Below are 25,299 nucleotides of genomic sequence, written 5' to 3'. Positions count from 1 at the left end.
AAATTATTAAATACAAAAATTTTGGGATCCATGTCAATGTGACTATAATAAGCCACCAATCAATGCCAAATATAGAGCCCACGAAGGCTCATTATCCTAGCTATTATAATACTAATTCAGTTTGAAAAAAATTGAATAATTTTCCATTGGAACAGAGTTGCCCTTATTTTGTTTCGTTCTTTTTTGAACAACACAATATTAAAGCAACTCTATTTTCTGCATAATACGAGTAGGCATAAATTTTGTTTTTTTATTTGTATGGCTAGGAGGAGACATGTTACATAGTTTACATGATAGGTATTAATGGGAAACTTAATTTATTGTTTTTTTAAGACCCGAATTGATTAACCCATTCAGCGCTAATGATGACACGTTGTCGTTTTGCCTCTACGAAGCATTTCCGCTACATATCGGGAAACTCATGTTATCGGCTACGACGTAGCGCTACGACCGTAGCTCAGCGGTGAATGTGTTAACAAAACCGCTTCGCTTATTCTCACGCTTATAAGAAGACGCTACTTTACATCTCTTGTTGAGATACAATCCTAGCTAGATCCTCTTAGTAAATCTGCACTCTGTATCCGTTTGAGGATGTGCTACGTACTATCTCAGTAATACAGGTTTATTCATAATAAAGTGGAAATGGGTAAAAAAAAACTTAAGGAATACGGTCGCAAAGAATTCCTGAAACCTTTGATTTCATACTCGAAAAGTCCTTGTTTAATCAATAATAACTATTTAAAACAAATTGGTTAATAATTCATTATTAAGTATAATGATCATAACTTGTAGATTAAGATTTTAATGCATTTATTTCGCATAGCATTTACTCAACACAATCACAATCGTCAAGAATCGGTTAGAGGCTGATTCAAATAATAATTCTCTCACATGTATAGGATCATATTGATTGTTGAACATTAATTATAATTATTCAAAAACCTTCATTAGAATATTGATCCAATCAAGCGAAATTTTAATTAACCAATTTCACGAACAACCGTAACGTAGTTAAGGAAGTCTAGACAATTTATTTTTATTGCCCGTCTCAAAATTAAACCAGTTTTGACTCTGACGTGAAAAAATGTCCGTTCAGAACTTTTATTCCTAAAGTCTGCATTTATAATCCGCGGCCTTCGTACAAAGTTATCTAGTGAGATTGCCTATAAATCTTCATAGCTTTAATACGGTGTCGCAGATGCTGTGGATTAATTAGTTGCCGCGTTCTACTTGAAATCTACGTTTATATCTTTAACATTTGCGCTGCATGTACTCTGTTTTCTATATGTATTTTGAGATCACGGATAGCAGTTGCAGCGGCTAACAGACAGATGGCAATGATAGCATCTCTAGTTACCCGTCAATGCATTTCGCCTTCTATCTGCAGATTGATTTAAAGTCAATACCGTATTCAAATGAATGTATGAAATCATAAAATTTTCTAATATAAAACATCTCTAAATTATATGGTGGAATTCTAGAACTTTATGAATTATGCTTTCTCCAAAGTTATCTCAAATATTGTCTGTTGTATATATTAAATAATGCAACCATTAACTGTCTCATATTTTCCTTTAAGTTTTACTTACATAAATATTTTACCTAATTAGTATGGGTTAAAACCTAACTTGTTTCTTTCAGATTCACCATTAGACCTCTCAACGTCGCTCCTATCAAGAGTACTATTACCAATATCACCACCCTCTGGTCCTGACGATGAGCACAAGTCAGTTTCTGGTGATTCGCTTGCATCATCATCCGCTGGATCATCAAGTGAGCTATTAGACATGACACCGAAAGTCCAAAGAAAACCAGCGAAGTCTGAAAGAGCATTACTACCTTGTGAAGTGTGCGGGAAAGCATTCGATAGACCTTCATTATTAAAAAGACATATGAGAACACATACAGGTATGAATTAAATTCCTCGCTAGGTTTAGTTTTATTGATCTTTGTGACCGCATGCCACCTAGTCCAGAAACCAGGGGCGATGACGGACTAACCAGTAGAGGACTACCGTCTGAAACCACTAACGAATGCCGGCTCCACCTTTGATGGGGTACCGCATATCAGCATTCGACCGCGTGCGCCCCGGCGGGCGTTTTGTAGGCCGCAGACATTTTGGGTGCCAGTCAGGCACCCCAGTTCTATGGGCTTTTAATCGCAGGGACTCCCCCGGAGCCCTGCGCAGCCCACTACGGCGGAGGCAGCAACCGCGCATAGCGCCTGGCTCTGCCCCCAGCCCGTCGTCGGCGGAGTGGATTAGTTTTATTTACATCGGGGAGCCGTATTCTAATTTAAAAATCCGTTATAGTTTTGATGTTGATATGATATCACACTATGAGCTCTACCATTAGGCATCTCTCTCGCTCTTATTGGTACGATTACGAGGTCGATTAAGACGTATAAAATTTTTTACAAATTTTAATTCAACTACAGATCCGTTTTATTTCTGACGCTGAATTAGTACTGTACTAGTACATACCTAAGTATTATAGGGCCAAATTAAGATTTTCTTTCATTTTCAGGTGAAAAACCACATGTATGTATGGTATGCAATAAAGGGTTCAGCACTTCAAGCAGTCTTAATACTCATAGAAGAATACATTCTGGAGAGAAGCCACATCAGTGCCAGCATTGTGGGAAGAGATTCACAGCTAGTTCAAACTTGTATTATCATCGAATGACACACATAAAGGTATGATACTTGATATTTTGTTATGCTGCTTACAAGAAATTTGACAATTCCTTGTTTGTCAATTACTTAATAGTTGGTTAATTTAACCGATTCTCTGTCTGCGTCTCCACTAGAGATGTGCGAGGATGCGTAGCGAGGGATGTGATTGTTAAGAACCGATAGAATACTGTCCACTAGAGCTGCGTTGAGCGATGATACGAGTAGGTAAATAATCTTTCATTTTTGAAAGTGGGTCGTTGTTGTTCTAAAAAGTGTGCAGAAAATGATACGTAACTGCTCTTGAGTACTGTACTTTATAAGTACGTTTTTTCTCTTTTTTTACGATATACAATTTAAAAAATAGGTTTGTTGTAAAATGTCTATTTTGGTAATTAATTCCCCATTCTAGAAATAACGATATTTTTACCAAAATTGTTAGTTGAAATTACCCTCAAGAAATACTACTGAATACTTAGCCGTGATTTTAAAATGCACGTGTATTTTACTTTCCTCTAATTCGAAATGAAAAGTAGAGTGAATTGCATCGACAGACAGGGGTGCCTTTTATTCCTTGATTAACAAATTACTAGATTGTATCAGTTCGTACCAAACTCATCTCTCGCTGTGCGCAGGGATGCGCCCCTTACATCTTTGGTAGAAACGCAGCGTTAGTATTATAAGTTTGTGACAGTTGTTTTTTTATTCACTTGAATATCATATCAATAAGACCACAAAGACTTGCGTGGCCGAGCGCGGCGAAGCGGAAAAGTCATGTGTCTTAGACCATCGTGGGAGCGACCTGCGGGAGGGATACGTTTTGAAAACAATAAAAGTTTTCACGGTATAAGTCTTGTATAAACTACGTAAAGTTATATGTATTTGATTTACTGTTACAAGTCCATAATAAATAATATAGTTCATAATAAATAATTAGTTAACGTTTCGCTTGTAAAGAAAATAGTAAAGACTGGAAGGATAAGGAATTAAAAAGTACTTAAGATAATTAGAGTAATTAAAGTACCTACAGAATGTACATCATCGCGTAATTACTGTGTATCTACCGATATAATGTCCTTTTCAATCATATCCTAGTAGGTACTGTCTTGCTTCATCGCGGAAATTATCCACACTTTACAGAACGATTTAAAAAACGGGTTATCCTTGATGCAAAGACAATAGACTACCATTAAAGTTTTTTTTCTTCTGATAATTCACATACTAAGCGTATCCTTTTTCATGTCACTGTAAGATACTGCAATTGTTTTTTTTATGTGTATTGTAGTTACTTTAACTAGTTGCTTGATTGTATATTGATGATAATGGCTGGTCTATAGAATCCGGCTTACATTCTATTGTAATATAAGAATCTCAAAGGACTTTAAAAAATCTAAATTGGCAGGTAAATAGATTTAGGTTTGCGAATAGTGGTAGGTGAAAAACTAGGATCAACCTATAATTCTACATCCACCTTTCCTGAAGTTATTCAAATATTCAACTTAAGTTTATCATCTAAATAGTACTGTAATAATTTAAAATTAGTGATGATTTATCTTAAAGTACTATATTACTGGCCGGCAAAGCTTGATGCACATTATACGGTGATGTTACCGTGCTCGCTTCCCATAACGCCCCACCTGAGTTTTTACTTTAACTATGACCTCATGTTGAGGCGACTTAAGAAAATCACACAAGTGCACACGGTCAATGAGCACAGGGCTGTCACGACGCTTTTCTTTGGCTTGAAATTTTTCAAATATGTTTATATAGTGAAGTTTACATGCATTATATTAGTGAGGTTAATGTTGAGTGTTATCTAGTGAGCCTTTTATTAAATTTTGTTTTATATATCATGTAGGTATAATGAAAATAATATATGTAACTTTACTTACATTTGAGATTTATCCATCAATATTAGTAGCAGTACTAGAAAAGCACTTAAAAAATTAAGTGTATGTAACATACACAAGTGTACCACAATATCTCATTCGTACAAGGCGAACTTTATAACTTGGGATCCCTTATATTAAAAGGTGTGTGTGTTAGTGTGTGTTTTACCGGCAGTGTTATTTACTATAATTATTATTTTATTTTATGCGTTATTAAAATATAATTTCGACTTAGCAACTACCATTAATATTTTACCATATGCCATATAATTCTCAATACATTAAAAATTAAGTTAGGATCTAGGCTTAGAAATATTTCGTAATATCTTGAAAACCCTACCTCGCCAACCCTTAAGACGCACCTGTGGTCACAGGCAGTTATAGTTAAGGCGTTCAAGGGCCAATAAATTACCGGGTCAGGTCATCGTGGGAACACCCCTGCCCAGGAGACCGTGGCGACATTGTTCGTAATAGGTTAATTTGATTTTATATGCTTTAGTTATCATGGATCGGGTTGTTCAAGCGTGTTACACGTTTGGTTTCACGTTGTTCGTTTTGTTTTCTTACAATTTGGATACGTATATTTATTTATTATTGTAATATATTGCTCACTCACTTGACGTGTTTGTTATTTACTTTTACGGTGCTTATGATTTTTCATTATGTTTTTGAAATCAAGATATGTTTTATATTTAATAACTAAAAGATATTCGCATTGTACAGTCAGCATCAAAAGTAGCGGATCAAACAACGCTTCAAAAGTATCTACCATTCTGTAACAGCTTAACAAAAAATAATAGTTTTATATGTAGTATAATTTAGACTGTAAAAGATATACTTTCGGAAGTGAATTTTAGAGATTTCTCCACATTCAGAAAATTTATCCGGAATATCAGATACTTTTAGTGTGTTGTTTTATCCGTTACTTTTGATGCTGACTGTACCTATTATACACGTATGTTTAAACTTACTCACTTTGATTTTTCTATGGGGGCTGATTTTTATTTCGTTGTCTTTTTTTCCGTTACATTTCGATAAAATTTGATGAATATGTAGAAGAAAGATCTCTCTTCTACGAGTTACTAAAACATGGAATTTTGGTAACGCAGCGGAAAATCACATTATTTTATTTTATCCCAAATTGGGATTTCGTGTTTATACCGCAAAGAATTAGGAGCTCTTTCACGTTACTAAATTTCGGCACATAGACCTTTCCAAACAATGTGCCCCAATTTATTTCTTCATGATTATACCTACTTTTTTTAAATCTTAGAACTTACTTGAGTAAACTATGGGCTGTTCTGAATCAGAAATTCGGTTCCAGAGTATACCTATTGTATTTAGAGTAATAATTCCATACAGCATTAAAAAACGGTAGCATCTCATATAGCAGTTCACACACGGTCGTGTGAAGCCACGGTCTGCTGGCCTCGTCTTCGGTATCGTCTTGGCCGATACGGTTCCTTGGCCAGTCGTGGGAACGTGAATTTGGCCGTTGTAGCTGTGTTAGCAAACGTTTGGTGATTCATTTGAACAAGCTTGTTTGGACCTGATGTGTTTTTTATTATCAATGCCTGAGGATCTCTTTACCGTAAAATTCGTATTGTTGACAAAATATTGTATGACAATCGATATTTTTTGGTAATTTTTAACCCTTTTATAGAGTGTATCATTATTGTCTTATCATTGTTACGAGTATATTTATAAACATTATGTTTTATTATATTTTAACTTGCCTAATAAGTATACAATGAAGTGTTTACATACATGCATACGTATTATTGTCCCATAGCATTCTGTCCCTACTCAGCATTACAATAAGAGGGTGCATACAATAGGCTAGCTGATTGATAGGCCTTCGCGCTTAAGGATCTTTTGAGCTGTCCGCGAATTACGTTGCCCGCTACGGCACTATCATTGTGCGATAGCCTGATATGTGTGCACGGCTCACAATAGACATTACTGGTCGTGTAGGGTTAACGCTATATTATTGCATTTTTTAAATCTTTTAATCAAACCTACGTACTCTCATTTAGTAGTAGTAATTTAAGTCAAATTATATACGTTCACTTGCAGAAATATTAAATATGTTATTGGCAGAATCAGTCAGATTTTGTTTAAAATTATTGTCAAACCTCATTATCGTTTTTTTTTTATTAAACAATTATTCTATCTGGAAAGAAAGGATAATGCTTGAATTTATATTCTCAATTTCGATGTCTGCTTGCTCTGCTAGTGATAACCCTACTCACAGCTTAGTGATAGCTCGTTAAGGCTCCCTATATCTTGACGCGAATGAGCATTGTTTCTCTATCAGGCTTTGTCTATGGAACTTTCTCAAAAAGATGGATTTAATATGGCTGGTTTCTGTAATATTTACGGGTAGCAACGAGTACTTACGTAATGTAGTTTTAAAGTAATAATTATTTATTTACGTACGTAAACATAGTTTCTTTAGAACGTGTATCTACTTTTTCTTAAGTACGGAGGTCATGCCTAAGACCTGCCTTTCTTATTGACTTTACAGTTATCTTTTTTCTAATTATTGTAATACTTGCTGTTTTGCTAAGAAATTCAATATAGCAGCCTCAAATAAATACTTAAATATTTCTTATTGGTTAAAAAAAAATCTGATTGTTCATTAAGTGTTAGTGTTAGAATTAAGTGTTTCTTGGGTCAGTTGCAAATAACCAAGAACTCTGTCTATCTCCCTCACTCACTTGACACTTTTCCACTCGTTAGTTTGTTTGTTGTCACTGTCCGTCTGTCTATCTGTCCGTCTGTCCATCTGTCCCAGCACTTGGTAGCCACAATTGCTGATCACACAAAGCGTTACGGGACGGACTTAAATTGTAAGCTGATAGCGGAGACTCTGTGGATAAGTTTTTTTGCTAAAGAATGTACTGTTTATTACAATAGCCGTATTATTAAGATCAGTAAAAGTAGGGACCAAACTAAAAAAAATATTGTGGCATAATAGTGTTGTTAAAAACATGTTATTAGATCAGCAGCCAACCTATTTGTTTTGTTTATAAATATGTATACTAGTAGCGTTGCTAATATATTTAATTGACAAATTAATGATGTGCTATGTCGATAGGAATCTTACAATCCATGATATTTTCTGTACAACTCTAGTTTCTAAACCGCTACTCGCACTGTGCTTAGACCGCTCAGTAAAGTAACGAGGAGCCACGAAGATTGGTAGTTGTTTCGAATCAGAATCCGATTTGCGTTTGTCAACGTGTTTGGTGGTTGGCACTTTTCATTGGATAAATTGCACGAGATTTGTTCTTATGGGAAATATATGCTTCCGCTTTCAGTTGTTTAACTTACAAGGAGGTAACAAAACGATGTGTATAATTTTGTTGTTTTTCTATATACAGGGCTTTATTAGAAATGTATATTTTCTCGTGATATCTTAATACCCCAATTATTATTATTAAGCACAATACATTTTACGTTAGATAGGTAACAAGGTTTATAAATGTAAAACGACCAAATTTAATAAAAATAAGTAAATTAGCTCCAATCTTATTTGACGTCGACGTCGACCCATTAAAATAAAATTTTCGTAAACATAAACATATACTTACGAGTAGGGTCGTCAGTTCGAAAATGACCCTTTACGACGTACGTCATATTCAAAGGATTATTTTTTATACAATATAAAAGTCCCAGGTTTATAGCCATATTGCCTCCATAATCTCATTAAAAGTGTATTGCCGTGAAGAGAAGGGTTGTATTATAAAGCAATTTGTAGGTATACTTGTGCCGTTTTAGGGCTGGGTCGGCGGTATATGGGACCGGTGCAGCGGCGCCTGGGCATGTTCCCATGCACCTGCCTTGTATGGGGGTTAAAAAATGGACTCGCCGCAACGGCTTTTTAGATTGCTAGCCGCTGCTGAATGGATTTTTTTATGAATTAGAAGTATCACTTTGTGACAGGTGACAAAGTTTTGAGATTACAAGGACTGCATTACAATTTCTAACGTTGTGACATCATAACTGTGCTTAAATTGTGTTACTGTTAAAAGATCCATAAATAAATACATGTTATGATGTAATAACCGGAAACAGAGATTTTAATAACAACAAAAATTTTTATCATTCGAAGAGTTTTTTCTGTAAAATTCCTATATTGTCTAAAACAAATAAATAGTTATTGTGTTGGATTGGCATACGTACCTTGTTCTAAACGAGTAATTGCCTGAGGTGATAGAACTATCGTTTCGACAAATTTTAATCAGTCAACTTGTAAGCATCTGGCAATTTCGACCAGCAGGAAGTAGACTCCATTAATGTATTTTATTGCCCACTTTCCATTCTATGTGGATCAAAGTAACCTGTACAGTGCAACTAGTTTACTGATTGCCTGACATTTACTGTCTTTACAGATAAGGCAATATATTTTTGGCCATTTCCATCGACTAATTGGCGTGATCAGGAAATGAAATCGACATTTGTCTATGCTTAATTAGTTTATTTTGGGGTTTATTGGTTATTTGCTGGTTTTGAAATGCTGTTTTACCAATAAGTTCATTACGAACAAAACAGAGAACCCATAAATAAGTATTAAGAGTTTTGATAGGTAACGATAATTTACACTCGTGTTATACATAATATTATATACAAATGACATAAGTATAGAACGTACGGCCCGATTCGAACTTTTAGACGCACGTTTTTGTGTGAAGAAACGTCACTTTTATTTAATTTTATTTAAGGTTCACCAGCGGTTATTATATTGAAACTTACGTCTATACAAACATTAATAACATACTGAATGTATAACTAATTACTGGTAAACACCACATTCAAGTAATTTTGACACTGGCATATCCGATCCATATCGTATTTAGACCTAGTATTTGACGTATCTTAAAGTTCGAATCGGGCCGGTAAGCCTTTTTTATATTTACCGGAAATTAACTTGGTATACTTATATTACAATGATTATTTATTTTACAGTACATAGGTAATGGTGCTACTTTCCCGCACGAGTTCGGGAATGAGCACTTTCCGTGCCTATGTCGAGAGTTTAAAGGGCCATATATACTGTAAAACGTTGTACAATACACGTGCGATTAGGAATCTATTGGTCATCCTAAAAAAATATTTAAAGCACATGAAACACAATCATTCAAAACATAAGATAAATAAATTTCTAATTGTATAATCTTTTCTAGTCTTTTACACAGACTTTGAATTTCAATAAAATGTAGTTTAAATAGCAAACCATGCGAATCTAGATTCCCTACAGTATATTTAGTACCATAAATTCATATGCTTTCTCATACATTTTCCATCGAATCTCGAACCATAAACAATTCACTATAGCTTTGTGGGCCTTTCATTTGGTCCACATTAAAGATATATGTATCGTGTATTGTTTGATATGATTAAAGACTGCTTTCACGATCGCCTCATAAGTTTCGTATGAAATAAAATAAGCACGGATATGAAAGCATCTGGATTGTTCGGATTTGTGATGGACTGCTTAAATAACCGGGTTTACTTATTGATGATATTTGGAGTTTAATATTATAGGACCTGTTTTGGGAATTGAGGCACGTGGTTGCATTAATACGAAAATTAGTAATGCACTTTTGGTAGAGCTATTATCAAGATGATCTCAATCAATCATGACGCAAGGAGTCAAATGTATATTACCAGTCAAAAACTATGTAAATACTACCTAAATATCAAAATTTAGCAGCAGGCCTTTTTTCATATAATCGATCCGCGATCATATAATTTTCTTTAGATAAGGCTCATGACACAGTATCAGTATTCAGTACGCTCGTAGCGACCGAATGTAACTGAAAAGTGTTATCGCCAACTATACTTTGGCGATAACAGTGAAATACTGACACAAAATCCGTGCATAATCAGTCACTTAACCATAGACAACATATGGCAGAGCGTGTAATAAAGATCGCGTGTCTTCGACATCTGCAACTGATCCGGATGCCGTTAAAAAAAACAATACACTTGATTTACAAATAATGACCAATGGCGTACTCACAATCATAATTTAATCAAGCAACGCGTGCGAGAAGCCATTTTAACAAAGGTTTTTTTACTGTACAAAGAAATGCGTGCAGTTAATGCTATTTTCCGCCTCAGTAAGTATAACATAATGACGATGGTGACGGCAAAAAACAGATGTGTCAATAATTATTGTGCCAGTGATTTTATGAAACTTCTTAATGACATGGCTCGAGCCCATTGTGTTGTGCTCGAGTCTTCACACGTAGCAATACTTGTACTTAAGGGACGTGTCAGCAAAGCTCTACGTTATAGTTATCAATAAATTCTAGCTGTAAATAGTGTAGTAGTTTGTTAATTTTTTCTTTCTTTCTTAATAGAAAACTGGGTTTATACTGATCTAACTTTTTGATCCAAATGTGTCCATATTGTTTATAAAATTAGCATAATTATTGAAATCGACAAGCCAGCGATCCTACTTTTTTCTAAATACCATAAATATTGTAAAACTTAACGACTTTTCCTTTTTGCAATAACTAAATTCATATTATTAAACAAATTTAATTATATTATTGGTACTTAAATTATACTCAAAAATTTATCTAACTGGAAACAAAAAAAAAACATCCCAAAGAAAGAAAGTGAAACTTTCAAGTACACCGAATTCCAAAAAACAAACGATTATGAATATACTCGTAATAACACACTATGTAACAAATAGACGATACCGCCTCGACGTTATCTCGCACTCACGACTCCATCAAAAGAATATTAAAATGTATTGCTCGCCTGCTAAGTACCGGCCTTTCAGATATGTCACTCAATAATAACACGATAAAATTGATACGGCGCTCAACGAACTACATTAAAAATTTAACATTATGTTCTTCATATTTAGTAGTTAGAATTTTAGTAACGGCTGTTTTTTTTTTCTTTATTCAGGTCTGAAAGTATCAGGTTTTTATCACAAGAGTTTGGATTAATTACGAGACAAAACATTAAAATTAAATATTGAATTGATATTGGATATTTATTTATTTCGTGGTAAAACTTAAATTACATACAGAAGTATATTATATATTTACATATTTTATTTAATGGCGTTATATAATATGTAATTTACATTATATATATTGGATTGAATTTGGTACCAACTTAAAAAAGAAAACAAAATTATTTCTGCTTTGCGAGCTTCGGTGCAAACTAAAAGTAGTAGCTAACATATTAAGCATATAAACGAGCTTTTATTTGCTTATTTCTTATCAGTCATCTTGAAATGCGAAGTTATAAATATCTCAGTACTTTTTGTCTCAACTGTATGCGTAAATACAATCAAGAACAAAAATTACGTGCATATACAGCCCGGCCGATTGCATCTGTACCGTTGGCAGCACTATCAATCATGCTTTATCGTTCTTTTGCTGACCGTACTGATTAAATTATTCCCGAGAGGTGACTTAATGAAATAGCTAAGTAAGGGTAAGTTCATGATATTGTATTTAGCTTATTAAAATTACCTAAGTATACTGTTTAGTAAAGTGAAAAGTTGGTAACATTTAAAAGTTATTGATATACAGATCGAAAAACCTGAAACTAGAAATTCTGTGTCTACTACAATGACCATTTGGACTATTTGGAGTAAGCGTTAATGACGACATGGATTTATATCGTTTAACATTTGGACATTGGTGATCAGGCCCTGAGACAAACATTAATTTAACTAATTTAACTAAAACGACATCCGCATTTAAATTCGCGTCTAGACTAGATTTTATGCAAAATCGCTTTAGAGATAAAATTGACACCGTCTGGGTCAATTGCATAAAAAACATAAATAGTAATAACAGAATACAAAATGAAAAGTAAATAGAATTCATATACATGTTCAGCTATCAGTTTTTATGACATTAATAAGTACTTAATTTTATTACTTGCCTAGTAATAACGCCAAAAACAGATTGTCTTAACTCATTTTTTGACATAATGTACGTAATTGCCAAATAATCATCGGTATGAAACTTCAGTGTGCACAGTCTCTTATTTGGAACCAGTTGTAATCACGCCGCAGTAGTCCCGTCATTATATGAGGGACCAATTAATATGCTCCTTGTCTTGGATCCAGATTGAGCCCACAATATTGATTACTGTCCGGAATCAATAATTGGGCCACGGTTATTAATTGCATCTTCTATTCTTTGAATATATTAATATAAGTTATGCGTCATTTTATTACTCTAATTTAGTTTGAAAGTGAACTAAATTGTAAGACAGAAAAGTACCTATGTAGTTCAGAGAGTCGTCAATAATTTGGTTGCTTCACACCTGCGAGCGACATTTGTATTCATAACGTATACAAATAATTAAAATATTTTTATTTAAGCAATATATTAACTTCGAGATTTTTATTAACCATCACAATAAATACGGTTTAACTTTATTTTCTTATTTAGTTACCCATATTTTATAATATACAGAAAAATCTTCAGTGCTCTTCGTGACCACGAAAAATACCTCTTATTTATCTAGTCAGAGTTACAGTAGATATATATTGACGCAGTATATTATCCAAATTTTTTATAGATTAATATTATTACCAAGCATTTAAATTAACCAGAACTAACTAAACGATTAAATTATGCGCAAATTAAAAAAAAAAACTGCATTATGGATTTAGCTGGCTGATTTTCAGTATACATAACTATATCATTTGAATACAAATGCTTGCAATGCACTAACTAGTGTTATTAACCATGAAATTCGCACGTATACTACAACTAATTAAAATTCACTTATCTCAAATAAACACGCAACCCATATCTCGTACTGATATACCGTGAAACGAGACTGTGGAACTAAGGAGTAAAAATACCAATACCTATTAGGCCTTCTCGGCCTTATTCTGATCTGCATATTTTCAATTTGTTCTTCTTTTGTATACCTTTTTATAGTGACTTATAAATTATTATCATACAGATATTCGTTTGAATCAAATGCAGATTTACTAACAAAGAAACAGAAGTACCTGCTAGTATTTACTATTCTATCTTCGAATATCAGAAAAAAAAAACATAATATATTTTTTTTGCGAAGGAAAGGAATAACATATCAAATTCTAATTCAGTTCTGCTTGCTATCGATCAACTGATATGTTAATCCAGTTTTCCATAAACCATTAAGTTACCTACCTACCTACCTACTCTTAGGTTCGCTGTTCTTTGGGTAATATTTGGTATGATAATGTAGTGACGCTTTGTTTAGTTTGTTATTTAAGATATAAAATGATTTAGATTTATTTAAGCTTCTTTATGATTACAAAACCAGAATAAGGGTACTCGCACGTTACTGGCGCATCAATTTATTTAGTTAAATTAACCGAAGCACTGCATTTGCATTGGATTTCCATAACGCGGACGAGGCGTATCGCTCGCCCATACGTCACTGCTGCAGGATTGCCACTGCTATATTCACAACACAGTAACGTTGTTTTAAAAAATGAGCTTTATAAAATAACAAATAAAGTTAAGTTTGCTACTTAACATCATTAAAATAGGAGGTTATGAAAGTAACCAGTCGATTGGTGATCAAACCGATTATGCTGACGATATTGCCTGGATTTAATACACTAAAGCTCGCAAGGTTTTAGTTATTGCGGATCATCTTTTAATTTAGGCTTCTGTTTGTATGAAAATTTATAATTGGATTCTAGGGTGACTAAAAAATCAGAAATTTTATTCTTAGTATTTACACATAAATTCATGGCTACAAGATCCAAAAAGCGTAAGTGAAGCAATATAGGAATAATTGTGTTTCTTACCATGCCTACCTTTAGAGACCCTTCATTGTCTGAGAAGCACATGAAAACTCGTTTTTACCTGTTGTGATTTATCCAGCGGAAATTGTCTGACAACTAATGGCTCTTAGTTTATTGATTTATATATGCAATATTCGGTAGCAGGAAAGGTCGAAATAATATTGGGTGTCGTTTTTTGGCTCCTTGATTGAGCTACTGCGGATAGCAGTCCAGACCAATCAAGTTCGTCTTTCCAGTTGTATCGAGGTAGTACGATAAAGGTGGGCTTCTTAATTTTGCCGTTAAACCTTTATTATATTTCATTCAAGACAGTGGGCGGCGAGCGAAAATGAATGGGAGGGCCGGTCCTAGGATATCAAATTGGATTTTTGTGAGAGGTTTGATTTTGAACTTATTTTAATGATATTTTAATGTTGTTGGAATGGAAAAAAGAACTTTGATATCCGCTGTTAGAATACCAATTTTATTAAATATAATGGTAAATATTTTCTAGTACTTTTTAGTCAAGATACAATTCAATTGGAATAAATACTAAGAGCCATAATTGCAACTGAAATTTCCTTTATCTAAATGAAATACAAAATTTGATTGTTCGCTATGGTTACAAAACAATTTTACATTAGGTTAGGTCGACAATCGGATGCGAGAAGCCTTAATGCTTTAAAGCGGAGCGTCCAAATAGTCTACCATCAAAGCGCTCCATTAACACGTTTATCGCCACTATAATAATTGAGTCCACGAAAACCACAGCGGAACGACGATATGGTTTATTCAATTTGTCTTAAATTAAAGTCATCAGCGGTGTGTTTTATACAAATCGTCGAAATATACCGCGATGCAGTGGCTCCGTAGGGATGGGATAAACTGGATAAGGTAATAATGTCGATAAAATACATTCTTTTTATTTACTTACTGATGAAAATTAATAATTGTAGATTGAAATCTTTTCAATTCGATAGTGAGAAGGAATATGCTTTACCCTCTACCACTCTCAGTTGAGATATATATTAATAAATATTTAAAACAATTTTTTTGTATAATTAATATACTCTACATAATCTTTATATGTAAAGATGTTAAGTTGTAAACATGATGATAAGTGAACTAATTCGTTATAATTAAGTATGTGAAATTTTCGGCGAGTTTGGAAAAGGCAGTTATAAGTATTCCATGCAATTGATTTCTTACTATTTTTGTAATCTGAGTTCCAACTGATTAGAAAAATTGACTAAATACATTGTCATGAGAAAATAAAAAAAGTTACATTTTACTAAAAAGTACTTACTGATTTAGTATTTCCTAATTATATCAAAAAGCGAACTAAGTTGGTTTTATAATGTAACGTGAACCATAAGCTCCCTTTACGCCGACTCTCCTTCCCTACCGGAACGAATACTCTCCCTTCACACGTTTATGTGAGAGAGAGTAATTATGACAAGACATTACGATGACAGTAGGCACTCTAATTTCTCAATGTTTAATAGAATGCTATTATCCATATGAATCATTTGTGAAGGATCTATTTACATAAAGTTTGCATTTTTAGTGGATAGAATAACACGCTAAAAGTATTTGCAACACTGATTAATTTACATACAGACACATTTTTGTAACATCACTATTAGGTACTAGTACTGGATACTTTTGATGCGTAATCTTATCCAATAAAAATTATAACAATATATTTTTTTACAAAATTATATGTACCTGCAATAAAATGTTAAATAAACTTTACATATTAAATAGTTACAAAAAAGTTTGTAGATACGTACCATTAAATGCCTACTTTTGTAAAAAGAAACTAACGTACTCGTGTCGGAAGCCACGTTCCACAAATTCATTTGCACGAGCTGCGGCGTCATGCAATCAATATCTCTCAAACTAACAACAATCATAATGGTCATTATTGTTTTCTTTGGCGGTAGTGATAGTTTTGTTCAATGTGTATATTTAGGGCAGTGGTTCATCGGTATAGCAGAACAATGTAAAGAATAAACGAATATTCTATAAAGACGATCTAAATTGTATTGTTAGTTAGTATGTAGTCCAGAAATTGGATTCATTGTTTTATGGTTTTGCAAATGTATGCGAAGATTATGTATTCCGAAACAAAGGCACTACATGCAATATATTATAATACTACTTTTTTTTATAAATATCTTTCTTTCTTTCACAGGAGAAACCACACAAATGCAGCCTCTGTTCCAAGTCTTTCCCTACACCTGGAGACCTGAAGTCGCACATGTATGTGCACAGCGGTTCTTGGCCTTACAAGTGCCACATATGCTCTAGAGGTTTCTCCAAACATACCAATCTGAAGAACCATCTCTTTTTGCATACTGGTATGTATGAATAATTTGATTTAAATTAAATATTATATACCTGAGTAAATTTCACCTCGGTAAGCCTCAATACCTAAAAAAACAACAATACAATACAAAAGTACTTACCCAACTCTTTATAGCACATTTCAACAGAAAAATAATAATACAAAAATAAAACAGTAACACAAATAGAGGTAAATAACAGGCGGTCTTATCGCTAAAAAGCGATCTAACGAAAGGTTCTAACTGTAAATATAAGGGTTCTTCATACTTTAGTTATACGTTTTAGAGGTGTTATTTTAGCATCAGTGACTGTCATGCAATATGTTCTTAATTTTGGACTCAATACAAGACTACAAATAAGAAAATTGTATTAGTAGGTAACATTATTACAAATCACATCCTTTATGTTTTGTTTCACAATGGATATATATTTCACTAACTTTACATTGTCAAATATATACTACTTACGTTGTTTATGAAACAACTTTTTTTTGTTTCAGCAAAACACCAGAGAAGCGGCACTAGAGAAGCAACTTGAGCACGTACTGAAATCTTATAATAAAATAGTTACACTCTAGATGTGCCTAAACATTACAATTTACAATCATGATATATAAATATGTATGGTAGGTATGTACTCGTACGTGAAGTTTGTGAACACCGACCGTGGACACTAAATCCGCCCAAATAAGTGTTGAATCACGCGTGATGTAGAATTAGTTCTGTACCTACTATACCTTGATGAATATCAAAAGAGCGCGACTTAAATGCACATACTCTTTATTATTAAAGAGGATATTTTTCGACGATCGCTTAAATACTATGTAACAGATTACCTTTCAAACAAATTCCATTGATTGTATTTAGTAAGCACATTTGTAAATTTAATGAATATACATTTTATAGATCCCGCGGAAAAACCCGAGAAAACGAGTGAATTGTGACTTGCAAACTTAGCATAAAACCCGAGAAAATGAGTAAATTGTGATTTGCAAACTTGGACTTGTTATTGGGTTATTTTCAAATTTGGGCTAAATGACCCTAAAATGGACTTTAGGAATTAGGTACACATTTTGATTGAATGACTTATTTAATATAAGTGTACCAGACAATTATCAGCGGTGGCAGCATGGTTCCATTTTTGTCACTTGTCACTATGCCCGTCACTTTTGCCCTTACATACCTACTTGTTAGAATGTGACAGACATGGTGACAAAAGATAAAGAGCCGACCATCTTACTCCTACAGTAGGGCTATGATGGCCGGCTCTTTATCATTTGTCACCATGCCTGTCACGTTCAAACAGGTATGTAAGGTCGAAAGTGACAGGCATAGTGACAAGTGATAAAAATGGAACCATGCTGCCACCGCAGGTTGTTTGAATTAGGTTAAGTTTGTACATGAATAGCTACAATTGTGATATTATTTTATAGTTAATTTTAAGTGTTAATTTATTATTTTTATGTATTCGTGAATGGTACTTTAAAAAAAAAATAAGTAATTGACAAGTGGGATAAATAATCAATTCAATTTTCAAATAATTATGTAAGTAGGTATTTATTCATACTACGGATTTCAATTGACTGTTAAAATGCCAATAGTACCTATGTATTACTTACGATATTTTTCGACTGTTATTTATTTATATTATAATAAGGGTGATCACAGTGATATTTGTCAAAATTTCAATCAACTAGATTTACCAGATGTTTATTGTATTTAGTTTTCTGGTGAGTTTTATATAATCGTAGCAACTATATTTGCTAACTGGTAGGTACCTAATAGTTCATCTTAGGATATAATATTAAAAAAAAAACCTACATAGTGTTATGTAGACTGCACTTATAATATACTTACATTGAGTAAGTATATTGTGATTCTTAAATCCGTCCACCTTGTAAATAATATATTTAAGAAAACCTTTATTTATATTTTGGTGAAATAAGTATTCGAGTAATAAAATATTTTTAAATTATTATCTAGTTTTATTTTTTCAATATTAACCCGCATTGCTGACGTCGGCGAGAAGACTGCTAGGCTCAAATGGGACTGGGCCGGTCACGTCTGCCGCATGCATCCAGACAGGTGGGCTAGTGTAGCTACTTAGTGGATGCCACAAGAAGGACGCGGATGCGGCAGGCCCAGGCAGAGATGGCGGGACGACTTGGATATCTTTCTCAACGACTGGCCGGAGGAGGCACTAAATCGGGGGTTGTGGAAGACCAGGGGAGAGGCCTTTGCCCAGCAATGGGATACCATAATAGGCTAGTACAATAATTTAATTTACATATATGGGTATAATACCTGAAATAAATAATTCAATTCAATTCAATTCAATAATGTACTTAGTGTTTTTGTATCTTGAACTGACCATAAATATGATGTCTTGAGTAATGGTTTTATTTAGATGTCGATTACTTCAGCGTTGCTGTGGCAGTGTAGACGCGGGCAACATCACTATCAGTTTCCTCGTCGATTGCGCACTTTATTTGAATCTTGCGTGAGTTGCGCGCAATCTGAAGCAAAATTGATTGCGCACGCATCTAGTCGAAAAAAAAAAACAGTAGGTTGATTCTGTTTGAGCGATTTGACATGGTTATCATTTTATTTTGATTCGACTGTGAGTCGTGTTAGTAGGCATCTCACGCGCACCAATTAATGTGAGCGTACTTCCTTATGAGACGACCACTGATTACATTTCGAAAAAATATTAAAACCATATCAAATTTTTAAAACAGATTAGGTCTCTAGATAATCCAGCACTTTGCAAAGCGTAGGTATTTAACAATAAACACATACTTACAAATAAAATATAAAAAACGACGCCTGCGAGACGTACCTCTATACCTACAGATTCAGTTACCTAGTGATAAGTCACATATGTTTAATTTAATATAATTTTTCGTGCAAAGAATGAACCCTAGATGTCTGTTTAAAAGTTAACGCCATGAAATCGCAAGCGATCGTTCTTGGAAGTCCCTACTACGTCTCCAGACGGTCAGATAAGCAGGCACCAAGAATTTTCTTTGACGAAATTCCAATTCCTTTTTCACCCACTATCAGAAATCTAGGAGTCATCATGGATCAAACTCTTTCTTGGCCATCACATATCACTGAATTAAGCAAAACGTTGGACTCTTGGTGACGCGTTGGCGACGCTGTGAATCTTGATATGTCTGAAAAACTACTTGGCAAGATAGAGCGATTACAGAATGTTTGCATAAGGTCCATTTTCGGCCTAAGGAAGTACGATCATGTCACTTACTATCGTAAAAAGCTTAGGAGGCCGTTATCAATTGTATTCGCTATTAGAAAAAACAAGTACTGGTTTCTATTAGCACGTCTTATTATGTTTCATTTTAATACATCATTTTTTTTTAAACACGAACACTTAATTAGTAATGATTTTTTTTTCTGATGGACGTTTAGATAAATGCGCGTAAAGCACTGATTTTGTCGATCTTATTTGTAAATTTCGTGAAGTTTGGACTGCTAATAAAAAAAACTTAACAAAAAAAATTTACCGCCAAAAAAAACTAAAAGGCAATAAAAAAACCGGCACTAATATGAAACGAATCGACCAAAAAAAACAATACCACAATGAAAAGAAAAAAAAAGATTTGTCTTCAATAACGCAAGTGAATACCTACCCTACACTTACAATAATATAGAGTCTAGTGTTATTTGGTTATATTATCGGGAACGCACGATTGCGACCTCATTATTAAAAGGCAAGACGAGAAGTCGTGCTAATAGAAACCAATACTTGTTATTTAGATATTACATAACAAAAGATGTCCAATTTCAAAGATAAAAACTATCAATTTTACATTTTTGCTCTAAATCATTACCGGGCTCTTCATTGGCTTCCTATCCGCCGCTGTTAAGATCTTCACACTCTTTCTCTTGTATGTATTTATAACCTCTACTTTTTGGTACCTTGTTGTACATGTTGTTGCATTTGTGACCTTCTTCTTCCTGTCTCCTCTCATCTACTCAAAGATTAACTAGAAGTTATCCCGTAAAGATATAAGTTCGTCTTTATACTAAGCTTTTCCTAATTGTAAGTTACTTTTATTATGTGTATTTGTACAATAAAGAGTTAACTTGTACTACTACTACTACTAGATGTATCTACGGGTTACCGAATCGATTTCCTATTATGAGACAACTGTATTAAATTCGCGACTAGTAATAAGCAGTATCGACTTGCTGGTTGCTAGATATTATAAATATGATTATGTATATATATTTTTATTAAATAGATCAAATCTATATTAAAAAAATCGGGCATCTGGTCAGTTTACGTGCCTCCTAATAAGTATATTCAGGTCCAGAGTTTACAGAAGAGTGGTCTAAAGGTACAACGGCATGTAACTTTCTTATTTATGTATGTAAGTGCATAAAATTATGGATTTGGTCATGAACAAGCTATATTATAGTGTCTGCATAAATTGAATTCTAAAATTGATGGTAATTAACGATATAAAAGTATATATTATCCACGTTATCCAGTACACTTACGTCAATATTTGACGATTATGACAAAAAATAGATTGTGATTGTGTGGCATTTTATGTTACCTAATTATTAAAACAATAGTAATTTACCCATACATCGTTTTCTTTCAGTTTATTTCAAGGGTGCATTCCTGAGCTTAAATTAAATAATTTTCTTAAAGACACCGGTATTCTAATTAATTCCGTTTCAGATATAATCAATACATTATTTTTATTAAGGCCTTTGCACTGAAAGAAATGTTTGCATAACTGTAACAAAATTTTGGTTACTGTTTACACAAAAATTGGGACTTGCGAACTATGTGTTATATGTTACAAAACCGTGTTTGGCTATCAGTGTTCAGGTACTGGGTATACACTACAAAATAAGTTTGTAAATTTACGCAAAGTTTATTTTCTTATAACCGTAGTTTAGTTATTTAGTAAAGTTACAAAACCAGTTCGGCTATCTATTTTTTTCAGTGTGCGAGCATATGCACTTCCCTTAGAGCTTGTTTACATATTGATTACTATTTAGTACGAGTACTTTTTGCTACTAAACGTACCTACTATCTCGGACGCTCGATTATGGAGTGTGAAATTAAAAGGAGTTAAATCTCTTATGGTAGAACTGTTCCAAAAGTGTCCAGCTATCAGCTATAAATAATAGTTCCAAATCTCTCCAGAGTAGCGCTAGAGTAGCTAAGAACCTAGGCGTTATCGATGGAGTGACGTACGCTGTCTATGATTTGATATTTTTTTCAAGGATTCTATTTTTTTGATGTCATTTTTGGTACATGGAGATTTAATTCCTTACCTCCACCTTCTTTACGCTCGATGTTCGAAATGACATATATAAGTCACAGTTTCCAATTCTTTGGTTGAGGTAAATGTAATTCCCGTGTTACAACAATTCTATATACAACATTAAAAAACTTAAAAAAAAAATTTTTAAGATTTTTTTTATATACTACGTCGGTGGCAAACAAGCATACGGCCCGCCTGATGGTAAGCAGTATCCGTAGCCTATGTACGCCTGCAACTCCAGAGGAGTTACATGCGCGTTGCCGACCCTAATCCCTTCCCGCCCCTCTTTGAGCTGTGGCAACCTTACTCACCGGCAGAAACACAACACTATGAGTAGGATAGATTTATTGGCACACCTCAGTAAAAAGATACAAGAAAATAAACAATTGATTAAATGTAGAGGCAGACAACAGGCGGTCTTATCGCTAAAAATCTCTTCCAGACAACCTCCTTCCAGTTTCCTTAAACGTGGGTGAGTACCCGGCCGTACTCCGAAGTTCCGGGATTCAAAAAATCACGGTGTATTAATATTGGAAATATTTTAATAGAAATAAACGGCCCTATTCGAAGAATTATTAAGACACGTTAAGAACTTGGAAAGATCTTTTAATGATCGCTAACTAAACGACATGTCAAAATTTACGTTTATTTCGATTCCGCTGTGATCCCAAAAGATCTATCTGCTAAATTTCTAACGTCAAACTGACATTGGTTGCCCGAATCGAGCTGCTTCTGTCAATTATACGACTTACAAATGATATCTAAATGAGAACTTATCTAAACCAGAACTTATCGTTATCATATCTCATTCTTCGAATCGGGCCATATATCAGTATAATAATATCAGTGTCTTACTGAGTCGATTCCTGTAGTTGTTTCAGTAGGTATACCACACTTTTATGAACCTCCTTTACTGTACCGCGTGCTGTCGTGCAATTGATCTGCCTTAGTATCACTCGATTTATAAAATTATGAGTTGCATCAACATACGTCACTATATTTCCTAAATGAATATGAATTGAAGCATGAAATTACAATAACAGGAAAATATGGGTATTTAAATCATAATCGTAAAATTCACACTTGCCTTCGTAACATTTAGGAGGTATCAGTATCGTAGCCCCGTGCGATAATAATAGTGTGTAATGACTTCATACAACGCAGTCGTTTTTTGTATGAAAATCGAACCACCTTAAAGGATGTTATTGATAATGAAATTATATTTTTCGTTGTTATTCGTTATAATCGTTATTCTTAGTGAATGTTATACTTTTAAATATCATACTGTTAGAGTTTATATTATGTTCTATGGAATATACCATAAGTATACGTAAGTATCGAATATACGTTTCATTACTACCCACCTTTACTAATAGGTTCTAATACCTGAAAAATGTAACAAAAATACGAAAACATCTCCAAGAAATTGCCCTATCAGACAATGTGCAAAATGTCATTAGAAATCAACGAGAAAAAGTCCACCAATTCCAATTTATCGTCCGTTTTAAATATAGACGGCGGAGTAGGCGTCGCAACACGCAAACCCCGCTACATTTGCATAATACAACTTCAGTTGCAGTATTAAGTCTTAATTGTGTACCGTCCTGTGGGACGCTACATGCTCCTGAACGATAAAAGCAATTCTAACATTTCATTGCTGGAAGATTTACTGGTCTATTCCGAAGTTGAATTAAATAGATTATTTGTTTTTAGTTCGGGAGAACCCGTTTGCTTGATAATGTACTGGAAGGAATATATATTATTCATAATCGTTTGTACTTTATGGTTGAAGACAATCCTTCTTTATAGGTATTTATCAAAAGGCTTGCTATTTAAATAATTGTTAGATCTCACTTTTCTTATAAATATACGGCTACGGGCGTAAGGTGAAAAATGTATTCACTGTTCATTATTTTTTATTATTTATGTACAGTCAGCGTCAAATAATTTGTAGCAACCAAAGTAGCCAAATAGTTCGGTACACCATATATTTAGTATGGTGTACCGAACTATTTGGCCACTTTCACTGCTACAAAGTATTTGACGCTGACTGTACTTCTTGTAGTAACGAAACGGCCAAGCCACATAATTTGACTAAGGTTTGAGAAGTTAGGGTTTGTAGAGTTAGAAGCTTGGCGCTACAAGAGATCTGATAACTTTTTGATAGTGCGAGCCTTATGGTTTCGTCTTGGCAAAATTTTAGATGAAAATATTTTTGATGGGATTTTACTTGTTTTTGTTATTTTTTTTTTGTTTCTTTTTGTTTTGTTGTTTTTCTTATTGTCGGCCGAGTTGGTTTGGGCATGTCAAAAGAAGGCCGCCAGAATACGTAGGCAACAAAGCCCTTAGCTTTGCCTTACCAGGTCCAAACAGGAGAGGCAAACCAAGGCAGCGCGGCGTTGGCGCAATGTCATAGCCAAAGATTTAAACGCCTGTGAGTTAGCGGAAAACGACGTCCAGGATAGAGCGAAGTGGAAGGAGAAAAGTAGGAAAGCGGACCCTGTCACAGTACGGGACAAACGCAGGATGATGATGATGATGATGATGTAAGTTGCTTATGACAATCTTCCATCCCCTAATTTAAAGGATTGGGGGTGATTTACTATTAACAATCCTGAACGTATCAGGGGGCATCTTTTTATACAATTTGCTTTTTTTACTGATTCCCCATATAAACTTCAACCCCTCTTTCCACCTAACGCCCTTTTCCTCCCCTTTTCACCCTTACGGGGTGATTTTGGGGTTAAAAACTATTCTATATCCTTCCCCATAACAAAACTATCTATATACCAATTTTCAACTAAATTCGTTCGGCGGATATTGATTCCCCATACAAAATTCCACTCCCCTTTTCAACCCCTTAGGGGCAAACAATTTTAAAGTTATAGATTTTTTTGTTGTTTGTGTACTAATATTAGCCTACATACTAAATTTCAGCTTCCTAGGACTTCAGGAAGTATCCTAAGGGTTTTGATAATCATCAGTGAGTGAGTGAGTCAGTGACGAAATCGGTTTTTTTTAGATATTAATAAAATCTAAAGTATACGAGCTATACAATTGATTTTTTTATGCTTTATAAAATAAGTCCACTATTGACAACACATCCAGAAAATTTGGTTTATATGGTAATCCAAACAAGTTATGAGGCTTCAAAATAACGACGAAGTCCTTCGAGAAAAGGTAGGTAGTGCCCTTGCGCTTCGCTTTGCTCATATTGGCGCGTGCACTACCATGCCCCCAGATTTTGGGTTTACAGGTACTAAGGTACTTTTGTTGTAAGTATAGCCCGTGACTTGTGTAGGAG

At 34.0% G+C, this 25,299-nt stretch overlaps 1 protein-coding gene across 1 annotated transcript in view; it reads left to right on the top strand.

Moving 5' to 3' along the window:
* Positions 1 to 18,664, top strand: part of LOC133534612 (zinc finger protein 177-like) — a 68,649-nt gene extending 49,985 nt beyond the window's left edge. Inside the window, exons 4-7 of the mRNA XM_061873811.1 lie at positions 1,642 to 1,908; positions 2,526 to 2,695; positions 16,539 to 16,704; positions 17,190 to 18,664. Coding sequence (XP_061729795.1) covers positions 1,642 to 1,908; positions 2,526 to 2,695; positions 16,539 to 16,704; positions 17,190 to 17,227 — 641 coding nt within the window. The 3' untranslated portion in view covers positions 17,228 to 18,664. The remainder of the gene's footprint in view (positions 1 to 1,641; positions 1,909 to 2,525; positions 2,696 to 16,538; positions 16,705 to 17,189) is intronic.
* The last annotated feature ends 6,635 nt before the right edge of the window (positions 18,665 to 25,299 follow it).

The sequence above is a fragment of the Cydia pomonella genome, chromosome 2 (genome assembly GCF_033807575.1).
Source record: "Cydia pomonella isolate Wapato2018A chromosome 2, ilCydPomo1, whole genome shotgun sequence".
NCBI lineage: Eukaryota > Metazoa > Arthropoda > Insecta > Lepidoptera > Tortricidae > Cydia > Cydia pomonella.
Note: the sequence above shows the minus strand (reverse complement) of the source record. Positions and strands in the feature narration are given on the sequence as shown.